This window comes from Schistocerca piceifrons, chromosome 5 (assembly GCF_021461385.2).
Source record: "Schistocerca piceifrons isolate TAMUIC-IGC-003096 chromosome 5, iqSchPice1.1, whole genome shotgun sequence".
Lineage (NCBI taxonomy): Eukaryota > Metazoa > Arthropoda > Insecta > Orthoptera > Acrididae > Schistocerca > Schistocerca piceifrons.
In genome coordinates this window covers 353,315,108-353,339,925 of record NC_060142.1, presented here as the reverse complement: position 1 = coordinate 353,339,925, position 24,818 = coordinate 353,315,108, and the positions used below count along the sequence as shown (strand labels likewise).

At 41.4% G+C, this 24,818-nt stretch overlaps 1 protein-coding gene across 2 annotated transcripts in view; it reads left to right on the top strand.

Moving 5' to 3' along the window:
* Window positions 1–24,818, top strand: part of LOC124798026 (coiled-coil and C2 domain-containing protein 1-like) — a 131,463-nt gene that overhangs the window by 52,623 nt on the left and 54,022 nt on the right. For both annotated transcript variants that reach the window (XM_047261236.1, XM_047261238.1), the window contains exons 6-9: window positions 7,348–7,622; window positions 9,236–9,422; window positions 15,262–15,495; window positions 16,881–17,072. In XM_047261236.1, coding sequence (XP_047117192.1) covers window positions 7,348–7,622; window positions 9,236–9,422; window positions 15,262–15,495; window positions 16,881–17,072 — 888 coding nt within the window. The remainder of the gene's footprint in view (window positions 1–7,347; window positions 7,623–9,235; window positions 9,423–15,261; window positions 15,496–16,880; window positions 17,073–24,818) is intronic.

Sequence of the window (24,818 nt, the reverse complement as noted above, 5' to 3'; positions counted from 1 at the left end):
CATAGAAAGCTTCACAGTGTAGGCAGGTCAGTTGGTAAATCACGTGGGTGCTTTCACATGTGCATTGGACAGGTTTTACACCGGGGGCGGTTACATGGGCAGGAGCCAGAGGGTAGGGAAGTCGGTTTGGGGATTTCATAGGGATGAACTAAGAGGTTACGAAGGTTAGGTGGACAGCGGAAAGACACTCTTGGTGGAGTGGGGACGATTTCATGAAGGATGGATCTCATTTCAGGGCAGGATTTGGGAAGTCGTATCCCTGCTGGAGAGCCACATTCAGAGTCTGATCCAGTCCCGGAAAGTATCCTGTCACAAGTGGGGCACTTTTGTGGTTCTTCTGTGGGAGGTTCTGGGTTTGAGGGGACGAGGAAGTGGCTCTGGTTATTTGCTTCTGTACCAGGTCGGGAGGGTAGTTGCGGGATGCGAAAGCTGTTTTCAGGTTGTTGGTGTAATGGTTCAGGGATTCCGGACTGGAGCAGATTTGTTTGCCACGAAGACCTAGGCTGTAGGGAAGGGACCGTTTGATGTGGAATGGGTGGCAGCTGTCATAATGGAGGTACTGTTGCTTGTTGGTGGGTTTGATGTGGACGGACGAGTGAAGCTGACCATTGGACAGATGGAGGTCAACATCAAGGAAAGTGGCATGGGATTTGGAGTAGGACCAGGTGAATCTGATGGAACCAAAGGAGTTGAGGTTGGAGAGGAAATTCTGGAGTTGTTCTTCACTGTGAGTCCAGATCATGAAGATGTCATCAATAAATCTGTACCAAACTTTGGGTTGGCAGGCCTGGGTAACCAAGAAGGCTTGCTCTAAGCGACCCATGAATAGGTTGGTGCACGAGGGGGCCATCCTGGTACCCATGGCTGTTCCCTTTAATTGTTGGTATGTCTGCCCTTCAAAAGTGAAGAAGTTGTGGGTCAGGATGAAGCTGGCTAAGGTAATGAGGAAAGAGGTTTTAGGTAGGGTGGCAGGTGATCGGCGTGAAAGAAAGTGCTCCATCGCAGCGGGGCCCTGGATGTGCGGAATATTTGTGTATAAGGAAGTGGCATCAATGGTGACAAGGATGGTTTCCGGGGGTAACAGACTGGGTAAGGATTCCAGGCGTTCGAGAAAGTGGTTGGTGTCTTTGATGAAGGATGGGAGACTGCATGTAATGGGTTGAAGGTGTTGATCTACGTAGGCAGAGATACGTTCTGTGGGGGCTTGGTAACCAGCTACAATGGGGCGGCTGGGATGATTGGGTTTGTGGATTTTAGGAAGAAGGTAGAAGGTAGGGGTGCGGGGTGTCGGTGGGGTCAGAAGGTTGATGGAGTTAGGTGAAAGGTTTTGTAGGGGGCCTAAGGTTCTGAGGATTCCTTGAAGCTCCGCCTGAACATCAGGAATGGGATTACCTTGGCAAACTTTGTATGTGGTGTTGTCTGAAAGCTGACGCAGTCCCTCAGTCACATACTCCCGACGATCAAGTACCACGGTCGTGGAACCCTTGTCCGCCGGAAGAATGATGATGGAACGGTCAGCCTTCAGATCACGGATAGCTTGGGCTTCAGCAGTGGTGATGTTGGGAGTAGGACCGTACAATTACATTTGTTATTGTCACTGTTGCATTTCGAAATCTTTTCTATCGTCTTATTTTCTCTTTCTGTTTTTGCCAGTAGTTTCACTTTGTATTCACCTTCTCCTTTTTACCGTAATCTACTATACAGTTTTATCCCCCTGATATATACTCAATAATACGTAATAATACGTAACCCACTTCCAAACCATAACCAAAAAAATTTTTTTTCCACTTTCAACACTACCGCTGCTATAAAATCCACCGTTTCTAGTTCCCAAACAGTTCCTTTCACCTATTAAATAACCATTTCGGCTCGTTCTAATAACTTTTGCTTTATTTCCATTTCCGTTTTTCTCACATCACGGATCATTTTTAGCCGCTTTCCACAGGTTGTAACGTCATTAGTTCTTTGTCAGACAATTGTTAGCCTCATTTTCATAATCTGCCACCACAAAACCACTCCTTTTAATACATTTACACGTAGTTTTTTCGAAAGTTTCCCGAATTTCCCCACCCTTCGATGAGTTTTGGCGGCAACACAACCACCTAACCTTTATGCACATCGTTGTCTACCAACCCAAGTTCAACACAGGATCAACATAGCCCAGCTTTAACCAACACTTTTTCGCCTTTTTTCACACCAGATCTCCAGTTGCTTTCTAGTTCACCTTTATCTCTCCCCATATATTTTTATTTTCATTTTCATTTCATCCTCATGTTACACTTTCCACCTTCTAATACCATGTCACCCCCACAACACCCCCACAACGACCCCATTAAGTTTTATTTACATTCCCTCCGCAAACATGCCTTTGCCCTAGCCAGATTACACTCCCATATTTTATTTTCTCAGGCTTGTCTGACATTTGGCATTACCCCCAAAGGCCTCACACTTAAAGTTCCCATCTCTGGCTGCAACCCTTCTTTCCATCAGTCCCTATACCAGTTCCAAACTGAACAATCCATTGCCCTCACCCACCTAATCCTTCACCTACACATCAACTCAGCCAATGAACGCACCTGTCAACTCCTATCCTTAATCAAAGTCCTCAATCTTTCCTCTCCCACATCCACACCGGCTGTTCCGAGCATCCTCCTACAGGCCAACCGCAAATTAGAACAGCATGCCACCCTCCACCTCAAAAAACTATCCAATCTCCTGGTTTCCCACCTCCGGAAAGGCAACTCACTCACCCTTCACAACCTTTCCAGCAAACCTCAACCTCCTCTCATTGCACACAAACCCAGTCTCTCCCATCTACTCAATCTCCCACTTCCAGCTCCACTCCCTCCAAAACCTCAAAATTCCAATCACCACAATCTGGAACCACAATACCCTAATTCAGTAGTTAACCTTTGCTCCAAACCTCTCTCCCAATCCGAAACCTCTGTCCTATCCAAAGGCCTCACCTTCAGCCCCACTCCCAGATTCAACCAAACAGCCCTCGTCAAAGATTTACTGTCCTACACTCGTACTCTCTGCTGGAAATATCACTTTGCCACGAAGAAAAATGATCCTAATCCTACTCCTAATGATTTAACTCCCCAAGACACTATCCAAATTGAGCCCTGCCTGGAACAGTTCCGTCCTCCGTCACAAGCGGGACCCATCTCCTCTTCCTCAAAATCACCCTCTCCAAACCTTCCAGGAATTTCTGACTTCCAGCCTTGCCTCTCAATCCTTCTTAAAAAACCTTAATCCTACTCCCAACATCACCACTGCTGAAGCCCAAGCTATCCGTGATCTGAAGGCTGACCGTTCCATCGTCATTCTTCCGGCGGACAAGGGTTCCACGACCGTGGTACTTGATCGTCGGGAGTATGTGACTGAGGGACTGCGTCAGCTTTCAGATAACACCACATACAAAGTTTGCCAAGGTAATCCCATTCCTGATGTCCAGGCAGAGCTTCAAGGAATCCTCAGAACCTTAGGCCCCCTACAAAACCTTTCACCTAACTCCATCAACCTTCTGACCCCACCGACTGGATCAGACTCCGAATGTGGCTCTCCAGCAGGGATACGACTTCCTCAAATCCTGCCCTGAAATGAGAGCCATCCTTCATGAAATCGTCCCCACTCCACCAAGAGTGTCTTTCTGCCGTCCACCTAACCTTCGTAACCTCTTAGTTCATCCCTATGAAATCCCCAAACCACCTTCGCTACCCTCTGGCTCCTACCCTTGTAACCGCCCCCGTTGTAAAACCTGTCCCATGCACCCTCCCACCACCACCTACTCCAGTCCTGTAACCCGGAAAGTGTACACGATCAAAGGCAGAGCCACGTGTGAAAGCACCCACGTGATTTACCAACTGACCTGCCTACACTGTGAAGCTTTCTATGTGGGAATGACCAGCAACAAATTGTCCATTCGCATGAATGGACACAGGCAGACAGTGTTTGTTGGTAATGAGGATCACCCTGTGGCTAAACATGCCTTGGTGCACGGCCAGCACATCTTGGCACAGTGTTACACCGTCCGGGATACACCGTCTGGATACTTCCCACTAACACCAACCTGTCAGAACTCCGGAGATGGGAACTTGCCCTTCAGTATATCCTCTCTTCTCGTTATCCGCCAGGCCTCAACCTCCGCTAATTTCAAGTTGCCGCCGCTCATACCTCACCTGTCTTTCAACAACATCTTTGCCTCTTTACTTCCGCCTCGACTGACATCTCTGCCCAAACTCTTTGCCTTTGAATATGTCTGCTTGTGTCTGTGTATGTGCGGATGGATATGTGTGTGTGTCCGCGCGAGTGTATACCTGTCCTTTTTTCCCCCCTAAGGTAAGTCTTTCCGCTCCCGGGATTGGAATGACTCCTTACTCTCTCCCTTAAAACCCACATCCTTTCGTCTTTTTCCCTCCTTCCCTCTTTCCTGATGAAGCAACCGTTTGTTGCGAAAGCTTGAATTTTGTGTGTTTGTTTGTGTGTCTATCAACATGCCAGCACTTTCGTTTGGTTAGTCACATCATCTTTGTTTTTAGATATATTTTTCCCATGCGGAATGTGTCTCTCTACTTTGCACCATGAGCAAAATAATGCAGGTGAAGATTTAAATGATAGAGGGTTTTATAAATGAAACAAAATCACGAAAAGTGCGTATTAGATTTAAAAATTGCAAATAATTTTACATGCTTGTCTGAAAGAACAGATATTGCTGACATTGCACACTGTGCGAAATAATCTCTAAACTGCAAATAGTAAGTTCTTCAATGCGAAGTGTGAATTTTTTTCTTTATATGTACAAATTGTATATGCAGTACCCCAGATGGGGCATCCTGGTGAAAAATGCTGTATGTTCGTTTCATCGGTGATACAATACATTATTTGAAAATAAACTAATGTAAAGCCTATATTGGCAGTAATTCTGTTGTGTTCTGACTTTTACTCAATTGTCATGAATTTTTATGCTCCGTTTTGAAATGTGGTGAATTTGGTTAAAAGTAATATAGTTACCCGAAATACAAATGAAAATGTAAAGTGATGTAAAGGAAGTAATTAAATAGAAATAAATACATAGAAATGATGAAAAGGAAATAATTAAATCAAAGTTAATACATATAAATAATTAAAACAGAAATGATTATTGGAACAAATAAAAAAATTAGTATGTGGATTAAAATGATATGACATAAGATTAGAAATGAGAAATCTGTATTGCTGCTTACTGCAGTGCGGCATAACGGTTGGTGTCGCTGGCTGGCATTCAGTGTTTCACCAGTTCAGACCTGACCACAAGCAATTATTTGTTGTTTAGTATTAATCATTTATGGAAGATTCTTGAACTTCACATTTGTAATGTTTGCATATTCTGGAGTATTTGATGTTTGTATAAACAGTAGTGCTCTCCATCTTGGAGGACAGTTTTGTTATGGCTCTATGTTGGTGTTTGTAATAAATATGCTTTTAGTGGTACCGTATTTACTCGAATCTAAGCCGCACTCAAATCTAAGTCGCACCTGAAAAATGAGACTCGAAATCAAGGAAAAAAATTTTTCCCGAGTCTAAGCCGCACCTGAAATTTGAGGCTCGAAATTCAAGGGAGAGAAAAGTTTTAGGCCGCACATCCAAATCGAAACAAAGTAGGTCCATTGTAATATGAGACACAATGAATGACGATATAGCTACAGTAGTTTGGTTCGAGTCGTAAGCTTAGCAGTTAAACTTTAGCAGGTAGCCATTGCTGTGCGTCAGGCCCGTATTTCTACGGGTACCCTTCCTTTTTCACGTGCTTCGCCTGGTTTGAATCGATTGCTTATTTTTCTTTGATCTGATAAGTGCTGTTCTCTGTGTTATAGGTGTTTACTTCACTCTAAGCTGAAAATGCGTTATTGTACTGTGTCATGCATTGTTTGTCGCATTCTGATAATGTGTGTTTACGACCTGTCGCTGCTCGCGGCATGGCTTCTTTTGTGCGCGCTACCGCCACTTACGATAAAAAAAGAGAGGAACTGTCTCATTAGCGAAGCAATGGCAAGAGGCTGCTATTTGTTGTTACTTACACTGCTGCTTTCTTTGATAATGATCAACAAGAACCAAATAATAGACTGTGTATGTTAGAAGATGTTCTGAACGAGAGTTTAGCTAAAATTTTTCGCCGTTTGAAAATCTTTGCAGACGCCTCTTTTGTGCATTACATTCTGCACAGAAATTAGTCATCTTAGATTTAAAAAAGTCTAGTCAGTTGCCGTGCTTCATTTCTGACTATCACCATTAGGCATAAGAATAATACGAATATAAACATGACATGATATGTATATTCTTCCGCATTTGCTGTTGTCTCACACTAGTTTCGTAGTTTATTAGGCAGACAGGATTTAAATGAGATAGCAGCATACACGAAAGAATACATGGCAAAATGTTTATATTCGTATTATTCTTATGGTGAAGAGAATACAGCATGTCTTGCCAGTCGGATTTTCATAGTACATTGAAATGCTGCTACATTCGAAGATGAACAATACGGAATTTGTATTTACTTCATTGGATAATGTATGAAAATGCAGTGGTCGAAACTCGGGGCGGAGAATTTAAAAAATTACAAAAACCAGAAAAAAGTGGGGCTTAGATTCGAGTAAATACGGTAATTGTTGTACTTCATAGATGACGCTGCTTTTGAATTTTGACCTGATTGTGGTTAGGATGTGACAGTATTTAAACAAATTAATTGAATCAAAATAATGACCAGTTATTTTGGTAAAGATGAAAAAAAATGCACCAACAGGATCTCAATACACAACACACAACTAGACTACTATGCAGTTCAGATATTGAACATTATTTTTAGGGCCCTAGTAGATCACAAGAAACTGTTTTGTCAATCATTCATAAATGCAAGCCCAAGGGTGGATTGCTGCATGGTGTGATACCTGGGGGCCTGACAGACACCATGAAGTAGATGATTTCAAGAAGTTGATTCCATCCTTGGTTACAACTCCATATAAGTAACCCTACACTGTACAGACTGTTTCTAAACTCATGCTTTTTTAACTGCCTATTTAAATAAGTTTGTTTTGGTAATCTCTTCAGTCTTCATAGAGGCAGTTTACAGTATAATTTTATTTATTTGTCGAAAATTATGTTTTCAATTTTGTATTTAATATTTTTTGGTAAATTTAAGCTTGGACCGGATTTTTATTTTTTTTTTTTTCCATGGTCATGGACAGAGATGTGTCTGCAGTGTTCATCAGTGTTATTTTTGGTGTTCGTAACTGATTACACGCATGATGCAGTTAAAATTCCCATTGTTTGGAACAGACATTTACAATGACCCTAAACTATACACTGCAGAGATGGTTCCAACGCGACCTGCCCCTCAACCTCCTGTACCGGAGAGGCCACCACAGTTTGGAGTGCCACTGCCTGGCATGGCTTCTCCAGTGCAAGATCAGTCACCAGGAAAGGAAGTCCCATCACCCATGCCATCAAGTCCTACATCCACCGCTGATCAAAATAATACAATTGCTGCTCTTGCTGCACGCAGGGATGAGTACAAAATGGCAGCACTGCAAGCTAAGAAGGCTGGTGATCGGGAAACAGCTATAAACTATGTACGAATTGTCAAGGTATGTTCACTCTCATTTTTATGTTGACATTGATCCTCATGTACCGGGTAATCAAAACGTCAGCATAAATTTGAAAACTTAATAAACCAAAGAATAATGTAGATAGAGAGGTAAAAATTGACACACATGCTTGGAATGACATGGGATTTTATTAGAACCACCCCGTATTGCTAGACGCGTGAAAGATCTCTTGCACGCGTCGTTTGGTGAGGATCATGTGCTCAGCCGCCACTTTCGTCATGCTTGGCCTCCCAGGTCCCCAGACCTCAGTCCGTGTGATTATTGGCTTTGGTGTTACCTGAAGTCGCAAGTGTATCGTGATCGACTGATATCTCTAGGGATGCTGAAAGACAACATCCGATGCCAATGCCTCACCATAACTCCGGACATGCTTTACAGTGCTGTTCACAACATTATTCCTCGACTACAGCTATTGTTGAGGAATGATGGCGGACATATTGAGCATTTCCTGTAAAGAACATCATCTTTGCTTTGTCTTACTTTGTTATGCTAATTATTGCTATTCTGATCAGATGAAGCACCATCTGTCGGCCATTTTTTGAATTTCTGTATTTTTTTGGTTCTAATAAAACCCCATGTCATTCCAAGCATGTGTGTCAATTTGTACCTCTCTATCTACATTATTCTGTGATTTATTCAGTTTTCAAATTTATACTGACTTTTTGATCACCTGGTACACACAGAAATAGCAATAAAGATGAAAGTCTGTTGTAACGTATACTAATATTCATTATTCAAATGATTTTTTTTTTTCCATCAAATACTTGTTCATTGCTAATAAATTTATATTTATTTTTATTTCTTACATTAGTCTTTCATCATTGCTGCTATATGTTGAGCTTTTTTGTCTGAAAGGTGTAGTAAATTTGTCTGATTAATGTGTATGTTGTATTTAAAAAGTTATTTGGTTCTTAGGTAATAATACTGCCAAGGAACCGAGTAATGCCGAACATAATTTCCCCTACCCATTTGTGCCTATCTCAGTCCAGATATGTTCCTCTTAAGACCATGAGTTTTCACAGTTGTTAATAAGGTAAAAAGTTACTGGGTTTTGGTACTGCATCATTTATTCCAGATTTTAGAAAGAATTCAAAGGTATGCTGCTATTTTTGTGACCAGTAGTTCTGATCAATACACAAACATTATGGAAATATTCCCTACACTTAAATGGGAACCTCTTGAGGAAAGAAATCATTCTTTTCTTGAAACATTGTTGAGAAACTTGAGAGAACCAGCATTTGCAACAGACCGCAGTATGATTCTACCACCATCAACATACATCTCGTGTAGTATGTACTGCAGAGAAGAGAGAGATATAGGCTTACGCAGAAACATAAACCTAGATAGGCAGCCGTTTTTCTTTCCTCCATTTGTGAGTGGAACAGAAAGCCAATGACTGGCAGTGGAGTGAAATAGCATCTGCTATGCATAGTGGTGTGGCTAGTGAAGTATGTCTTTAATATCTCTAGATACACCAAAACACCAGGAACTTCATGTTCATCCTACTTTATCTTTAAAAAAATTAAATGTAACAGTTTGTTGTGTAAGTTGTTTGTTTCCTTTAGATTTTTCATAGTTGTCCTGTATTGTAGAAATTTGAGATTGTCATCTCGGCAGTGGAGGGTGGACAGGCTGTAGATCTAAGTGAGATGCCACCACCTCCACCACCCATTGGCTCAGTGAAAACAACTCCTGGTGTGACTGAAACTGCTGTTGAGGAGAGTGAGAAGCAGAGAGACGCTGACAATTCACAGTCCACTACAGGGGGAGCAGCTGAAGGTAAGACCTCACCTCAAATTTTGCCAAAAGATTCTATTATAATCTGTTAGACTCATGCTGAGGATAAAACTGCATTGTTAATTAAATAAGTTACCATACAGGAAGACAATGAATCATTCTTTCACTATTGCTGTTAGGATATTTTTATTCATATGGCTGCCTCGAGATTTGAAACCTCACTATCCGATGTTTTGTAGACATTTTTGTCATTTAACCACAAATTAAACATCATAGTGAAAACAGATTGATTCACTAGCACTTCATGGAAAGATGCAGTTCGTTTCAGTGTACTGACTTGCATGAATAGTTCAGACATACATCAGAAAGCTCCATTCACAGGCTAAGGCTTGCGAATGTAATGACAGAAATTGCATTTTCAATTAAACTTAAAAATCCTTGCAAAATGTGCACAGATGATAATATAAGCAAAGGTTTGCTGAATGGAATAAAATATGATAATTTTGAAAATGAAATTGTAATAAGACAATGAGATGCTCTGCCCATTATCTCTTGAATATAGCTTTGTAGAGAGTTGTGTGCAAACTCAGTCTATTAGCAGCAGGATCCTCAAAAGGAAAGAAAAAAAAAGGTTAAAATGTTGGCATATACACAGACAATATAGTCTGTGTATATGCCAACAATAGATGAACAAGACAGCCAGTTGTATCTCATAATCAACAAACATAAATTTGAACACATTGAACAGTTCAGATTTCTGGGCACAATGATGGACAAACAAAATCAGAGACAAGTATAAGTGAAAATGAGAATTCAGCTAACAGAGCCAACTGCTTCATGCAGAAACCTTCTAGAGTCTATATTACTGACAACGAAAACTAAAATTAAAGTATCCTGATGTGGGATGGTGCATGCAAAAAGTAATAAGGTGTCCAAGTAGCAATGAGCAACAGAAATTTATTTCTACAAGAAATTATAGAAAGTGAGATTCTGGAAACATCCCCCAGGCTGTGGCTAAGCCATGTCTCCACAATATCCTTTCTGTTCCATCCAGACACCAAGGTATCTGAATTTCTTACAGAAATGTATTGGACGTGTGTGTAGCATTATTTGTCTGCAGTTTTGATGTTTGTGCAGATGTTTTTGTTTGCGTGTGAACGGAACAGCCTGGCACTTGTCCATGTTTACTTTAACACACCATTGTTCCAGCCAAGGCTCAGCATTTCTGAGTGCTGTCAGTAGTCGTGGGTTAATGTTTGACGGTTTCCAGTCTTGCACTAGGATGGCTGTGTTACCCACATAGATGGCAACTATCGTGTTTTGTGAAGCTTCGAACGTGTTTTGTGTAGCATCGAAGTCACTGATGTGGAGGTTAAACAAAGGGGGCCCTAGGATATTGTGTTGGGGTAGTCTCACTCGCATACTGTGTTGTGTTGTTTGTTTGCACTGAACATCAGTGTAGAAGCATCTGTTGGTGAAAATATGAGTGTATGAGATGTATGATTTCATCACGGATACGAGCATTGCTGAGACTGCAAATGGTGTGTTGTACCATAGGTGATCAAAGGCGTCCAGGAACACTGCCCCTGAAGCTTTGTTGGTGTTGTAGACATCTGTGATATGTTCCACTACATGGAGGAGTTGTTGTGTTCTAAAGTGCCTTAGTAGTGGTGGACCGTCCTCACATAAATACTGCTCCTTTTAGGCACACATTATCACCTGGAGCAAGCTATGAAGGGAAGTCTTGTGCTAGTAAACGTCTCAAAACAGAACATCAAGCTGTTGTCATTGGATGCTGTCTTCATAAGCTGCGAGTGTGCCTGATTCCAGGTGATGCTGACTTGGTGCCTTCCAGCCGGCTCGCCATCTGCTGCCTAATGTCTGTCCATTGGTGGCCACCTACCTTGGGGATCCTCAGTTTGTGCTTGGGCAACTTAACTGCCTAGCCTCTATCGTGCTGTGCCGAGAAACTCTGTGTTGCTCATTGCTCTGTGTGGGCAAACTACTTGGCTGCCAGCACTGATGCCGTTGTCCACAACAAGGTCCAAGATTCAACTCTGCGTGTGTTTACGAATCCTGCACTGAGTTGTACATCTGCCTAGCTAGTGTGACTGCCTTTGCATGGCATGTAGCTGCAGAGTGCTAACAGATTGTCTGAGAACTAATGTGGTACTATAGCAAGGGAGTGCTGACCATGTAACATCGGGGCAAGGTGATGCTGCATGCAAGCCTGACAGGAGGCCGCATGCTGACTTCAGCACGTTTTATTGACCAAGACTGCCAGTGCCTTGAGAGCACTGATGGCCACCTAGCCCCACCGTGACTGATATGTTGTTATACAAAATAAAGGAATGTGTGGAATTACTGTATTTAATACTGGGTCTCGGACATCTACAATCCTAGCTGGAGAACTGATGGCCATCCTGTCCTCTAGCTGCCCAGCTCCACCACCGGTGACAGAGGGCATTCAACCCTGGTCTCTATAGCTGCCAGCCCCTATAAACAAATCTAAAATGTGCATACTAGTACAATACCACAGTACCTCTAATTGCTGGATGCCCATATTCTGTCATTCTTCTCTCACTTTTTTTGTTCCTGTTTCATTCTGCCTTCCTTCATCAAGTGAAAATAACAAATTCTTTTCCTTGCAATATTATATACCTTTTGATGATTGTTTTAATTGTTTATAGCCCCTTATCTCATGGATTAACTAGAATTCAGTTGCGTAGTGTTCTCAGGAGAAACAAAACTGCTGTTCTACAGATCAGAGTGTGGAATGTGATTCCTTAATCAGGCAGGTAGGTTAGAAAATTTAAAAAGGGAAATTGATAGGTTAAAGTTAGATCTAGTGGGAATTTGTGAAGTTCGGTGACAGGAGGAACAAGACTTTTGGTCAGGTGAATACAGGGCCATAAATACAAAATCAAATAGGGGTACTGCAGTAGTAGGTTTAATAATGAATAAAAAAAATACAAGTGTGGGTAAGCTACTACAAACAGCATAATAAAAGCATTATTGTAGCCAAGGTAGACACAAAGCTCACGCCTACCACAGTAGTACAAGTTAATATGCAAACTAACTCTACAGATAATGAAGAGATTCAAGAAATGTATGACGGGATAAAAGAAATTATTCAGATAGTTAAGGGAGATGAAAAATTAATATTCATGGGTGACTGGAATTTGATAGTAGGGAAAGGAAGAGAAGGAAAGGTAGTACGTGAATATGGACTGGGGGGGATAAGGACTGAAAGAGGAAGCCGCCCGGTAGAATTTTGCACAGAGCATAACTTAATCATAGCTAACACTTGGTTTAGGAATCCTGAGAGAGAGTTGTATATGTGGAAGAGGGCTGGAGACACTGGAAGGTTTCAGGTAGATTATATAATGGTAAGGCAGAGATTCAGAAACCAGGTTTTAAATTGTAAGACATTTCCATGGGCAGATGTGGACTCTGGCCACAATTTATTGGTTATGAACTGTAGACTAAAACTGAAGAAACTGCTTAAAGGTAGGAATTTAAGGAGATGGGACCTGGATAAAATGAAAGAACCAGAGGCTGCAGAGAGTTACAGAGAGAGCATTAGGGAACAATTGACAAGAAAGGGGGAAAAGAAATACAGTAGAAGAAGAATGGTTGGTTTTGAGAGATGAAATAGTGAAGGCAGCAGAGCATCAAGTTGGTAACAAGACGAGGGCTAGTAGAAATCCTTGGGTAACAGAAGAGATGTTAAATTTAATTGACGAAAGGAGAAAATATAAAAATGCTGCAAATGAAGTAGGCAAAAAGGAATATGAACATCTCAAAAGTGAGATTGACAGGAAGTGCAAAATAACCAAGCAGGGATGGCTAGAGGAGCAATGTAAGGATGTAGAGGCATATATCACTAGGGGTAAGATAGATACTGCCTACAGGAAAATTAGAAACCTTTGGAGAAAAGAGCGAAACTCTACTATCTGGTGAGAAAGATGTATGAGACAAGTGAAATACCCTCAGACTTTGAGAAGAATATAATAATTCCAATCCCAAAGAAAGCAGGAAAATTATCGAACTATCAGTTTAATAAGTCACGACTGCAAAATACTAACACGAATTCTTTACAGTTGAATGGAAAAACTGATAGAAGCCAACCTCAAGGTAGATCTGTTGATTCCGTAGAAATGTTGGAACAGATGAGGCGATACAGACCCTAAAACTTATCTTAGGAGATAGATTAAGGAAAGGCAAACCTACATTTCTAGCCTTTGTAGACTTAGAGAAAGCTTTTGAAAATGTTGACTGGAATATTGTCTTTCAAATTCTGATGGTGACAGGGATCAAATACAGGGAACGAAAGGCTATTTACAATTTGTACAGAAACCAAATGGCAGTTATAAGAGGCGATGGGCATGAAAAGGTGCCAGTGGTTGGGAAGGGAGTGAGACAGGGTTGTAGCCTGTCCCCAGTGTTATTCAATCTGTATATTGAGTCAGCAGTAAAGGAAACAAAAGAAAAATGTGGAGTAGGAATTAAAATCCATGGAGAAGAAATTAAAACTTTGAGGTTTGCCTATGACATTGTAATTCTGGCAGAGATAGCAAAAGGCCTGGAAGAGCAATTGAATGGAATGGACAATGTCTTGAAAGGGGGATATAAGGTGAACATCAACAAAAGCAAAACGAGGACAATGGAATGTAGTCAAATTAAATCAGGTGATGCTGAGGGAATTAGATTAGAAAATGAGACACTTAAAAGTAGTAAATGGGTTTTGCTGTTTGGGGAGAAAAATTTCTGATGATGGTTGAAGTAGAGAGGATATAAAATGTAGTCTGGTAATGCAAGGAAAGTGTTTCTGAAGAAGAGAAATTTGTTAACATCGAGTATAGATTTAAGTGTCAGGAAGGCTTTTCGGAAAGGATTTTTATGGTGTGTAGCCACGTATGGAAGTGAAACATGGATGATAAATAGTTTAGACAAGAAGAGAATAGAGGGTTTTGAAATGTGGTACTACAGGAGAATGCTGAAGATTATATGGATAGATCACGCAACCAATGAGGTGGTACTGAACAGGAATTTGTGGCACAACTTGACTACAAGAAGGGGTTGGTTGGTAGGACATGTTATGAGGCATCCAGGGGTCACCAATTTAGTATTGGAGAGCATCGTGGAGGGTAAAACTCAGAGGGAGACCAAGAAATGAATACACTAAGCAGATTCAGGGGGATGTAGGTTGCAGTACGTACTTTGAGATGAAGAGACTTACACAGGATAGGGTAGCATGGTGAGTTGCATCAAACCAGTCTCTGGACTGAAGACCACAACACACAGCAAGCAAACATCTTTGTTTTCTATGAGCCCTCCTGCAACAACACAGCAGTTGGTCTTAAAACGGTGGTCTGTATTCTCAGTCAGTTGAGTTAATCTAGATCTAATCGTCAGTTTATTGTTTCACAGATGAAAAAAGATAGTGCATATTCACACTTTTGTTTCTGTGATCATTTTCTTTAGTTTAAATTTGCATCCCTCTGCTTTTATTACTTAAGAATTCTTCTGATTGACTGACTGATATTACAGAGATGAATGAGGGAAGAAGCTGTTGTATAAAAGTTGCTATTTGGTATGGTAATCTCTTCTTTGCCTCATTTTAGTATTATCATGTTGACCCTTCTAGCTTTTGTGTAATATGGACACTCATCCTTGCAACTGCTCTTGATGAATATACCTAATGAACTAATTTGATAAATACGGCTGTCTTAGCATTATGCCTTTCATCTGCTATTTCTTCTTCAGATTCTTCAGAAATTTCTGTTTGTTATATCTGCCCATTTCATTAGTATTCAATATTTTTAACAGTTCTGCATATTTGATGTAAACTATTTTCAATTAACATTTAAAATTTTAGGTGAAGAGCAACCTGAGACTGATTTATATAATGCTCCACCTACACCAACTACTGTCATGGAAGCTCTTATACAGAGACTGGACAAATATAAGTCTGTAGAGAAGGCAGCCAAAGAAGAAGGAAATGCGAGCAAGGCTAGAAGGATTGGACGCATAGTAAAACAGTATGAAAATGCAATAAAGTTGCATAAAGCTGGCAAACCCATACCAATTGATGAATTGCCAACGCCACCAGGTGAGTACATTTGTGTGTCACTTCAGATTTCCATGTTTATATCAGGTGTCCAGTAACATTCGGGGGACAGGCAGGATACTGTACACACAAACTTGATTGCTAGAATCAATTCTACCTCAGTTATGGTGGCTAACAAATAGAACAAATGTGGTAAATGAAGTACTCTCTGCCAAACTCCGTAATGTGGTGTTTTGAGTATAGATGTAGATGAACATGTAGAATATCATTTGTACAACCACTGGTTAGTGTAATCTTTGATACACATCTACATCTACATTTATACTCTGCAAGCCACCCAATGGTGTGTGGCGGAGGGCACCTTACGTGCCACTGTCATTACCTCCCTTTCCTATTCCAGTTGCGTATGGTTCACGGGAAGAATGACTGCCGGAAAGCCTCCGTGCGCGCTCGAATCTCTCTAATTTTACATTCGTGATCTCCTCGGTATGTATGAGTAGGGGGAGGCAATATATACGATACCTCAGCCAGAAACACACGCTCTCGAAGCCTGGACAGCAAGCTACACCGCGATGCAGAGCACCTCTCTTGCAGAGTCTGCCACTTGAGTTTGCTGAACATCTCCGTAACGCTATCACGCTTCCCAAATAACCCTGTGACGAAACGCGCCACTCTTCTTTGGATCTTCTCTATCTCCTCTGTCAACCCGACCTGGTACGGATCCCAAACTGATGAGCAATACTTAAGTATAGGTCGTATGAGTGTTTTGTAAGACACCACCTTTGTTGATGGACTACATTTTCTAAGGACTCTCCCAATGAATCTCAACACAGTAGGTTTGATTAAGGGTATGTGGATTGCAGTGGGATTTGCAACATTTAAACTCTATGGTATTACTATAATATACCTGTGTGTCTTACATGCAGTTAGTTCCATGTTTCACAAAGGTGAATCTCTCTCTCTCTCTCTCTCTCTCTCTCTCTCTCTCCCTCTCCCTCTCCCTCTCCCTCTCCCTCTCCCCCCTCCTCCCCACCTCTCTCTCCCTCCCCCTCTCTCTCCCTCCCTTCCCCTCTCTCCCCCCCTCTCCCTCCTCCTCCCCCTCTCTCCCTCCTCCTCCCCCTCCCCCCCCCCCCTCTCTCTCTCTCTCTCTCTCTCTCTCTCTCTCTCTCTCTCTCTCTCTCTCTCTGTGCGCACACTTGTGTGTGTGTGTGTGTGTGTGTGTGTGTGTGTGTGTGTGTGTGTGTGTGTGTGTTTGTGTGTGTTTATTTATTTATTCCAGCCTGGATTTTCCACCAATATATTAATTAAAACTGCAAAGCTTGCATGAAAGTAAGGTTTCACTATAAGCCATTTTACAATTGAGAGTAGTAATTCAGATTTTCATTTGCAGTTACGTTGTACCCTGCTTATGGAGGTTTGTGTTTCAGGTTTTGCTCCAATTCCGCAGGAGGGTGGATCATCAGCTTCTGCAGCAGGTCCTTCAAGTCCACCATCACAACCTCCAGTAGATGAGGAGACACCAAAACCAGCACCTCGTCCCCAGCCATCCCCTGCACCTACACCAAAAGCTCAGCCATCCACTCCACACGATGTTCAGCCAGAGTCTGAAAAAGCAAATGGTATACGTTAATACATGTCCGTTATTTGCATCTTGTAAACCCATCTACCTCCCTTTCCATCTCTTTTGAATTTTGCAGATAATTTTTGCTTAGCCTCCTTGTGTTCCTATATACTGTAAAACCAGACTTGTGTTCCTCAAGAGATAGCAGCAGGGCCACAAATTATGGTACGGTAAATAGTAAATAATATCTGAAATATTTTTGTTAACGCACATAGCTAAATAAAATGTACAAGTTAAATATGTGAACTGTTGTTCATTTAAGAGTGAAAATAGTATTCTTTATTTTCTGATGCTGACAGGAAAAATTTGGCTGCTTCTTTGCAAGTACTGTGTTTACTTTTGAGAAGTAGGCTTACCAATGAGAACTTCAATTTAGAATGCATTTGGAAGTGCTTTTTCTATCCCCTATCTTTCATAATAGGGTTTTATTAAACTACATGTTTTAAGTGGCTCTTGCTTTATGTAGCTTTGAGCATTATGCATACATTTTTGTATACTTGCCCAGATTATTAGAAGGTGGCTTTTGTGGTTTAGGACTTGCTCCCATGTAGGTACGCTGTCTGATAAAAAGTATCCGGACACCTGTTAATGGACATTAATATGGAGTGTGTGCACCCTTTCAGCTTGAAATCTGCTGGATGCTTTCAGTGGGTTGTCTCGATGTTTGTGGAGGAATGGCAACCCATTCTTCCTCAAGAGCCAAAACCAGAGAAGGTAGCGATGGTGGACACTGGGTCTGGATCAAAGTCGACATTCTAATTTATCCTGAAGGTATTCTATTGGGTTCAGGTCAGGACTCTGGACAGGTCAGTCCTTTTCAGGAATGTTACTGCAGACAAACCATTGCCTCACAGATAGTGCTTTATATCAGGGTACATTATCAAGCTGATATAGTCAAACATCATCTCTGAACTGTTTCTCTGTGCTGTATGCAGTAAACAATGCTTTAAAATGTGTTCATATCCTTTTGCATTTAGCATTTACTTAGGTGCAATAAGGTGGCCACACTCTAACAGCAAAAACCACCCCATAAGTGTAACATCACCTCCTATGTACTTGTGGGCACTACACATGGTGGCAGGTAACTTTCTCTAGCCATTTGCCAAATCCAAACCCTTTCATTTGATTGTCACAGAGTATAGCATAACTCATCAATTGTTTCCAGTCACCCACAGCCCAGTGACATCACTTTTTACTCCACCTCCTATGTCGTGTAGTACCAACTACAGAAAGGCACCATTGTAACCCATTCTTTTTGTTTTCCTTTACATAATCATTGTGTTAGTTGGACTCCTCATAGCACTTCAGAACTGTTCCTGATTTCATGCGATTTTTACAACCACCTTTCACTATGCTAGATGGTCCCTGTCTATCATTACAGGAGATCTGCTGGGTCTTGGTTTAGCTGTGGTTGTTTCTTCATATTTCCATTGCAGAGTCACGCCTTCAGCAGTTAACTTACCCTGCTTAAGGGTTGAAATGTCGCTGAAGGATTTGTTACTCAGGTAACATCCAATGACAAGTTCACATTTGAAGTGACTGAGCTGTCCTGACCAACCTATTCTCTACTGACTAAACAATACTCCCTGCTCCCTTTTATAGTGGCTGGTCTGCCTCTTGTGATATCTAGTGATCAGTTCAGCATTATGTTTGGGTTTCCAGATACTTTTGATCAGATATTGTAGATGCAACTGTATGTGTCATACATGGAAGCAATTATGTTAATAATCTGATTGTGTACACTTTGGCAGGTACTGAATGAAATTGTCTGCAGAATAATTTTTTATGTTTGTAGCCCATTGAGTCTCCTTTACATTGCATCTGACTTGCTGAATTGCATTAAGATGACGTCAAGGAGATGGCACATGCTGAAGTGGTATCTTCTACATCCATAGATTACATTTGCGTGCTCTGTCTAGTGTACTTGCAGTGCCATCACTTGTATCAAACAGTATACTATAAAAAGTTTTCTTCTGCACTCTTTCTTTATCAAGTGCACACTCCATGCATTACTAACTGTGTAACTGGTGTGTCTGTTGAAGTTTTTATCACATAGTCTAATTTCCACAGTTTCTCTAATCACAGAATCCTTATAGTTCAAAGTAGGGTGAGAATTTTCATATGTTAAAACATACTCTTTGGTATAATAAGCAGGCTATCGTTGCCCACCAGTGATTTTTCAAAATTCCTGTACTTAAGGTAACGTTGATGTCGCATCTATCAACAGTAGTCCATTTAGACTGTCCCATTTAAGTGCTACCACACTCACAAGGAAAGTCCAGTCACATTAATGTGACCACCTTTCATAAGCCTGAATAATCACCTTTTGCAGCATGGACCACTGTGAGATGTACAGGAAGAGAGTCATTTAGGTTCTGAGAAGTACCGACAGGGATGTGGAGTTATGCAGACTCCAGTGCCACAGCAAGCTGCACTAGGTTTCTTGGTTCAGGATCCGCGACGCGACCAGCCTGATCAAGGTGGTCCCACAGATTCTCAATTGGGTTTAAATATGGGGGTTTGATGGCCAGGGAAGTGTGATCAACACATCCTTTTGTTCTTTGAACCACACGTGACCACTGCAAGCTGTGTGACATGTCCCATTGTCCGGTCAATAGATGCAGTCATGCTGAAGAACAACAAACTGCTTGTGGCATGTCGGCAGAACTCAGACAATGGAAGGCCAAGGTCGGAATATCAATAATTACGAAAAGAATAGTGCTACTCACCATAAAGGTGGCACACTGAGTTGCAGACAGGCCCAATGAGAAGACTGTTACACATTAAGCTTTCAGTCAAAGAAAAGAAAGGAAAACACACACATTCACACAAGCAGGTGCATCAAACGCACACGTGACCACCATCTTTTTGCCACTCTAGCTGGACTGGAGGATGTAGATGAAGATGAAATGGGAGATGCGATACTGCGTGAAGAGTTTGACAGAGCACTGAAAGACCTGAGTCGAAACAAGGTCCCCGGAGTAGACAATATTCCATTGGAACTACTGACGGCCGTGAGAGAGCCAGTCCTGACAAAACTCTACCATCTGGTGAGCAAGATGTATGAAACAGGCGAAATACCCTCAGACTTCAAGAAGAATATAATAATTCCAATCCCAAAGAAAGCAGGTGTTGACAGATGTGAAAATTACCGAACTATCAGCTTAATAAGTCACAGCTGCAAAATACTAACACGAATTCTTTACAGACGAATGGAAAAACTAGTAGAAGCCAACCTCGGGGAAGATCAGTTTGGATTCCGTAGAAACACTGGAACACGTGAGGCAATACTGACCTTACGACTTATCTTAGAAGAAAGATTAAGGAAAGGCAAACCTACGTTTCTAGCATTTGTAGACTTAGAGAAAGCTTTTGACAATGTTGACTGGAATACTCTCTTTCAAATTCTAAAGGTGGCAGGGGTAAAATACAGGGAGCGAAAGGCTATTTACAATTTGTACAGAAACCAGATGGCAGTTACAAGAGTCGAGGGGTATGAAACGGAAGCAGTGGTTGGGAAGGGATTGAGACAGGGTTGTAGCATATCCCCAATGTTATTCAATCTGTATATTGTGCAAGCAATAAAGAAAAAAAAGAAAAGTTCGGAGTAGGTATTAAAATTCATGGAGAAGAAATAAAAACTTTGAGGTTCGCCAATGACATTGTAATTCTGTCACAGACAGCAAAGGACTTGGAAGAGCAGTTGAATGGAATGGACAGTGTCTTGAAAGGAGGCTATAAGATTAACATCAACAAAAGCAAATCGAGGATAATGGAATGTAGTCAAATTAAATCGGGTGATGCTGAGGGAATTAGATTAGGAAATGACACACTTAAAGTAGTAAAGGAGTTTTGCTATTTGGGGAGCAAAATAACTGATGATGGTCGAAGTAGAGAGGATATAAAATGTAGGCTGGCAATGGCAAGGAAAGCGTTTCTGAAGAAGAGAAATTTGTTAACATCCAGTATTGATTTAAGTGTCAGGAAGTCATTTCTGAAAGTATTCGTATGGAGTGTAGCCATGTATGGAAGTGAAACATGGACAATAAATAGTTTGAACAAGAAGAGAATAGAAGCTTTCGAAATGTGGTGCTACAGAAGAATGCTGAAGATTAGATGGGTAGATTACATAACTAATGAGGAAGTATTGAATAGGATTGGGGAGAAGAGAAGTTTGTGGCACAACTTGACCAGAAGAAGGGATCGGTTGGTAGGACATGTTCTGAGGCATCAAGGGATCACCAATTTAGTATTGGAGGGCAGCGTGGAGGGTAAAAATCGTAGAGGGAGACCAAGAGATGAATACACTAAGCAGATTGAGAAGGATGTAGGTTGCAGTAGGTACTGGGAGATGAAAAAGCTTGCACAGGATAGAGTAGCATGGAGGGCTGCATCAAGCCAGTCTCAGGACTGAAGACCACAACAACAACAACAGCTGGACTGCAGATGTTTCATGCCAATGGCCATCTGTCGAATGTAGCACAAAACTTAATTCAGCTGAAAAGGCCACTTGTCACCGCTCAGTGGACATCCAGTTGTATTGGTCTGCAAATTCCAGCCTTTGTTGCCAGTGAATGGCAGTCAGCATGGGTGCTTGAACCAGGCACCTGCTGCTGAGGCCCATTCACAGCTATGTTCGCTGAACAGTCATTGAGGAGACACTGTTGGTAGCCTTTGGTTCATCTGGGCAGTCAGCTGCTCAACAGTTGTATGTCAGTTTGCCCGTACATTTCTCCACAGCCGTTGTTCACACCTGTCATCTGTGCCCAATAGTGCAGCACAGTAGCCTTGGCGCCGGATTTGTATAGCACCATTTTGCTGTGTACGGTATACCTTAACTGCAGCAAACCGCAGCAGCACGCACACAGTTCACAAACTTACCCGTTTTGGAAATGTTACCACTGTTGATCCGAAAGTAAATGATCATGCATCAGGTAAACCACTCCGTTTCCACATTACAACAATGACTGCACTGTTTTCCACATCCCCCCAATGTGCTTTATACACCCTCCATTGCTAGTGGGTTCTGCACATTGATGTTGATAATATGCAGTGCTTACATTAATGTGACTGGACTGTATCTGCCTGATGTGAGAGATGGTGCAGCACGCAACACTGGACGGAGCACATAAATGTAATCTGTGGTGGTGATGTCATCGTGATGCACAAATGTGATCTGTGAATGTGGTATCACGATATAATCAAACAAATCGGATTTCATCCTATGGTTATAAAAGATGTTGCCTCACCAGTTTCATGAGAGTCAGACTTAGCCCCTGATGATGAAATGGAGGCAGTCATTGAAAGCCTGGAATTTTCTCTGAATTTGATGCAGCAAGTTAACCAGTAACTGTTTGTCCAACCAGGAGAGCAAACTGACTAAAAACCAGAAAAATTATATTACAGCTAGTTCAACGATATTAACTCCTTAACGCCGTGTGTCATAAATTCACATCATACAAATACTGTGTTAATAATTGAGAAAGATAATTTTTTTTGAGTGCCAGTGCCAGTAGGTGCTGATTCTGCATGAAGCTACCAAAGCTGCTGACAAGTGAGTGTTTCAGGTACCCCTAAAGTGCAACAATTTTTGATGTGTACTTTTTTTCTAGAAATTTGTTCTGGCATTAAGGAGTTAATATTTGATTGTGTCATGGTATGTTTAAGGTCTTCGGCGACAGTGAATTTGTCCCAGTGTCAGATCTATATGAAAGATAATGGAAACCTGGTATCCTTACTATGGGAATAGAAAAGGCCAGCTGGCAGAATTATTTCTTGATATGTTAGTACAAGTTTTACTGAAGGAAATCACTAAGCTTGAATAGAAGTGAGCTCTAGGTGAACCCGTAATAGAGATTCCATTTGGATAAAGTTCTCCTTACATAAACATCATCATGGTTTGCTATGCTCAAGCAGATTATTAGCAGGATGTGCCTGTGGTATACTGTTTTCATTTACGCTAGACAGTACTACATCCTCTCTTCTGACCTGATACGGAATCTGTAATGAGCCAGAATAATTAACCACTGTATGTGAGCTCAGAGATCTCCGGGTGTTTTGCATGCAGTCTCCAGTGCACTGCCACCTTCATGCTCCGTAGCTCAGGTGCCTGGCTCAAAATTGTTTCCTTAATATCTCTACCCAGCTCACACCTTGTATCTGGGCATCCCTGTTTTGTGATGATCGATTCCTGCCATTTTTTGCCAGATGAATTGTCACCCCATCATGCAGGATATCCAGCTTATTGAAGAGATGGAAACTTTGCTTTATTTTTAATGTTATGTCAAATTATAATTTTTATCATTATCACTCCTTTCATTAAACAGTGGAAAATCAAGGATGGAATATAACAATGTCATGAAAAGAATAGCTTATACTAACCATATACTGGAGATGCTGAGTCACAGATAGGCATAACAGAAAAGACTGTCAGAAAGTGAGCTTTTGGTCAACAAGCGTTTGTCGGAAATAGACAACATACTCACCACAGTCTATGGCTGCTGAAGCCAGACTGACTTCAGCAGCTGGATACTGTGTGTGTGAGTTGCATTTGCGTGCGTGCGTGCAGAAAAGACTGTCAGAAAGTGAGCTTTTGGCCAAGGCCTGTCATGAAGGCCTTGTTGGCTCACATAGACTGTGGTGTGTATGTTGTCTATTTCCGACAAACGCCTTGTTGGCCAAAAGCTCACTTTCCGTTATACCTATCCGTGACTCAGCATCTCCAGTATTTGGTTAGTATCAGCTATTCTTTTCGTGATATTGTTATGTTCCATCCTGGATTTTCCACTGTTTAATGAAAGGAGTGATAATGATAAAAATTATAATTTGACATAACATTAAAAATAAAGCAAAGTTTCCATCTCTTCAATGAGCTGGATATCCTGCATGATGGGGTGAGAATTCATCTGGCAAAAAATGGTAGGAATCGATCATCACAAAACAGGGATGCCCAGATACATGGTGTGAGCTGGGTAGAGATATTAAGGAAACAATTTTGAGCCAGGCACCTGAGCTACGGAGCATGAAGGTGGCAGTGCACTGGAGACTGACTGTATTCTACGGAACATGAATTGATTGTCTTGTTTCCCAGTGGGATAAATGTTTTAACATGTGCAGTGATTACTTTTGAATGGAACCATTCCATAGTCACCTTGTGGCAGGTGTTCAGTTTCCACTTGACTCCCCCTCATATGGTCAGAATAATTACTCATAGTGTGTGAGACTGAAGTTCCAATGCCGTTGTGCACACAGTCTCTGCTGCACCACCACTTTCTTGTGACTTATCTCTGTGCAGTGTCCCACTTGGTATTCTGCACCAATATTTGCCTCCAACAGCCTTGTTATTACCCTTTTGAAGGAGGAATTGTTTCAGTATTCTTTCACCCTACTTCTATTGTGACTTAAAATACACACCATGTGTTACTAACTTTCGAACACTCTTCTTGCAACTGCAAACATTCTGCACACCTAATATCTCAAGTCATCAGTTGCTTATTAATCTTCATCATTACTTGCCTCAACGAGATGGCCTTCTAACTGGTACGTCACTCGTGAATATGGATTTGCAACTTTTTAGGAAGTGACATTTTTATGGGTTTTTTCCAATTGCATTTTAATGTCCATTTCTTGTGGAGTCAGTAGCAACATTTGATACTGCAGGAATCTGAAAACTAGTGTTAATTCTTGGAGAGAAGGTTACTCTTACTTGCCACTTAGCATGATGTAGAGTAATATGTTTACTATA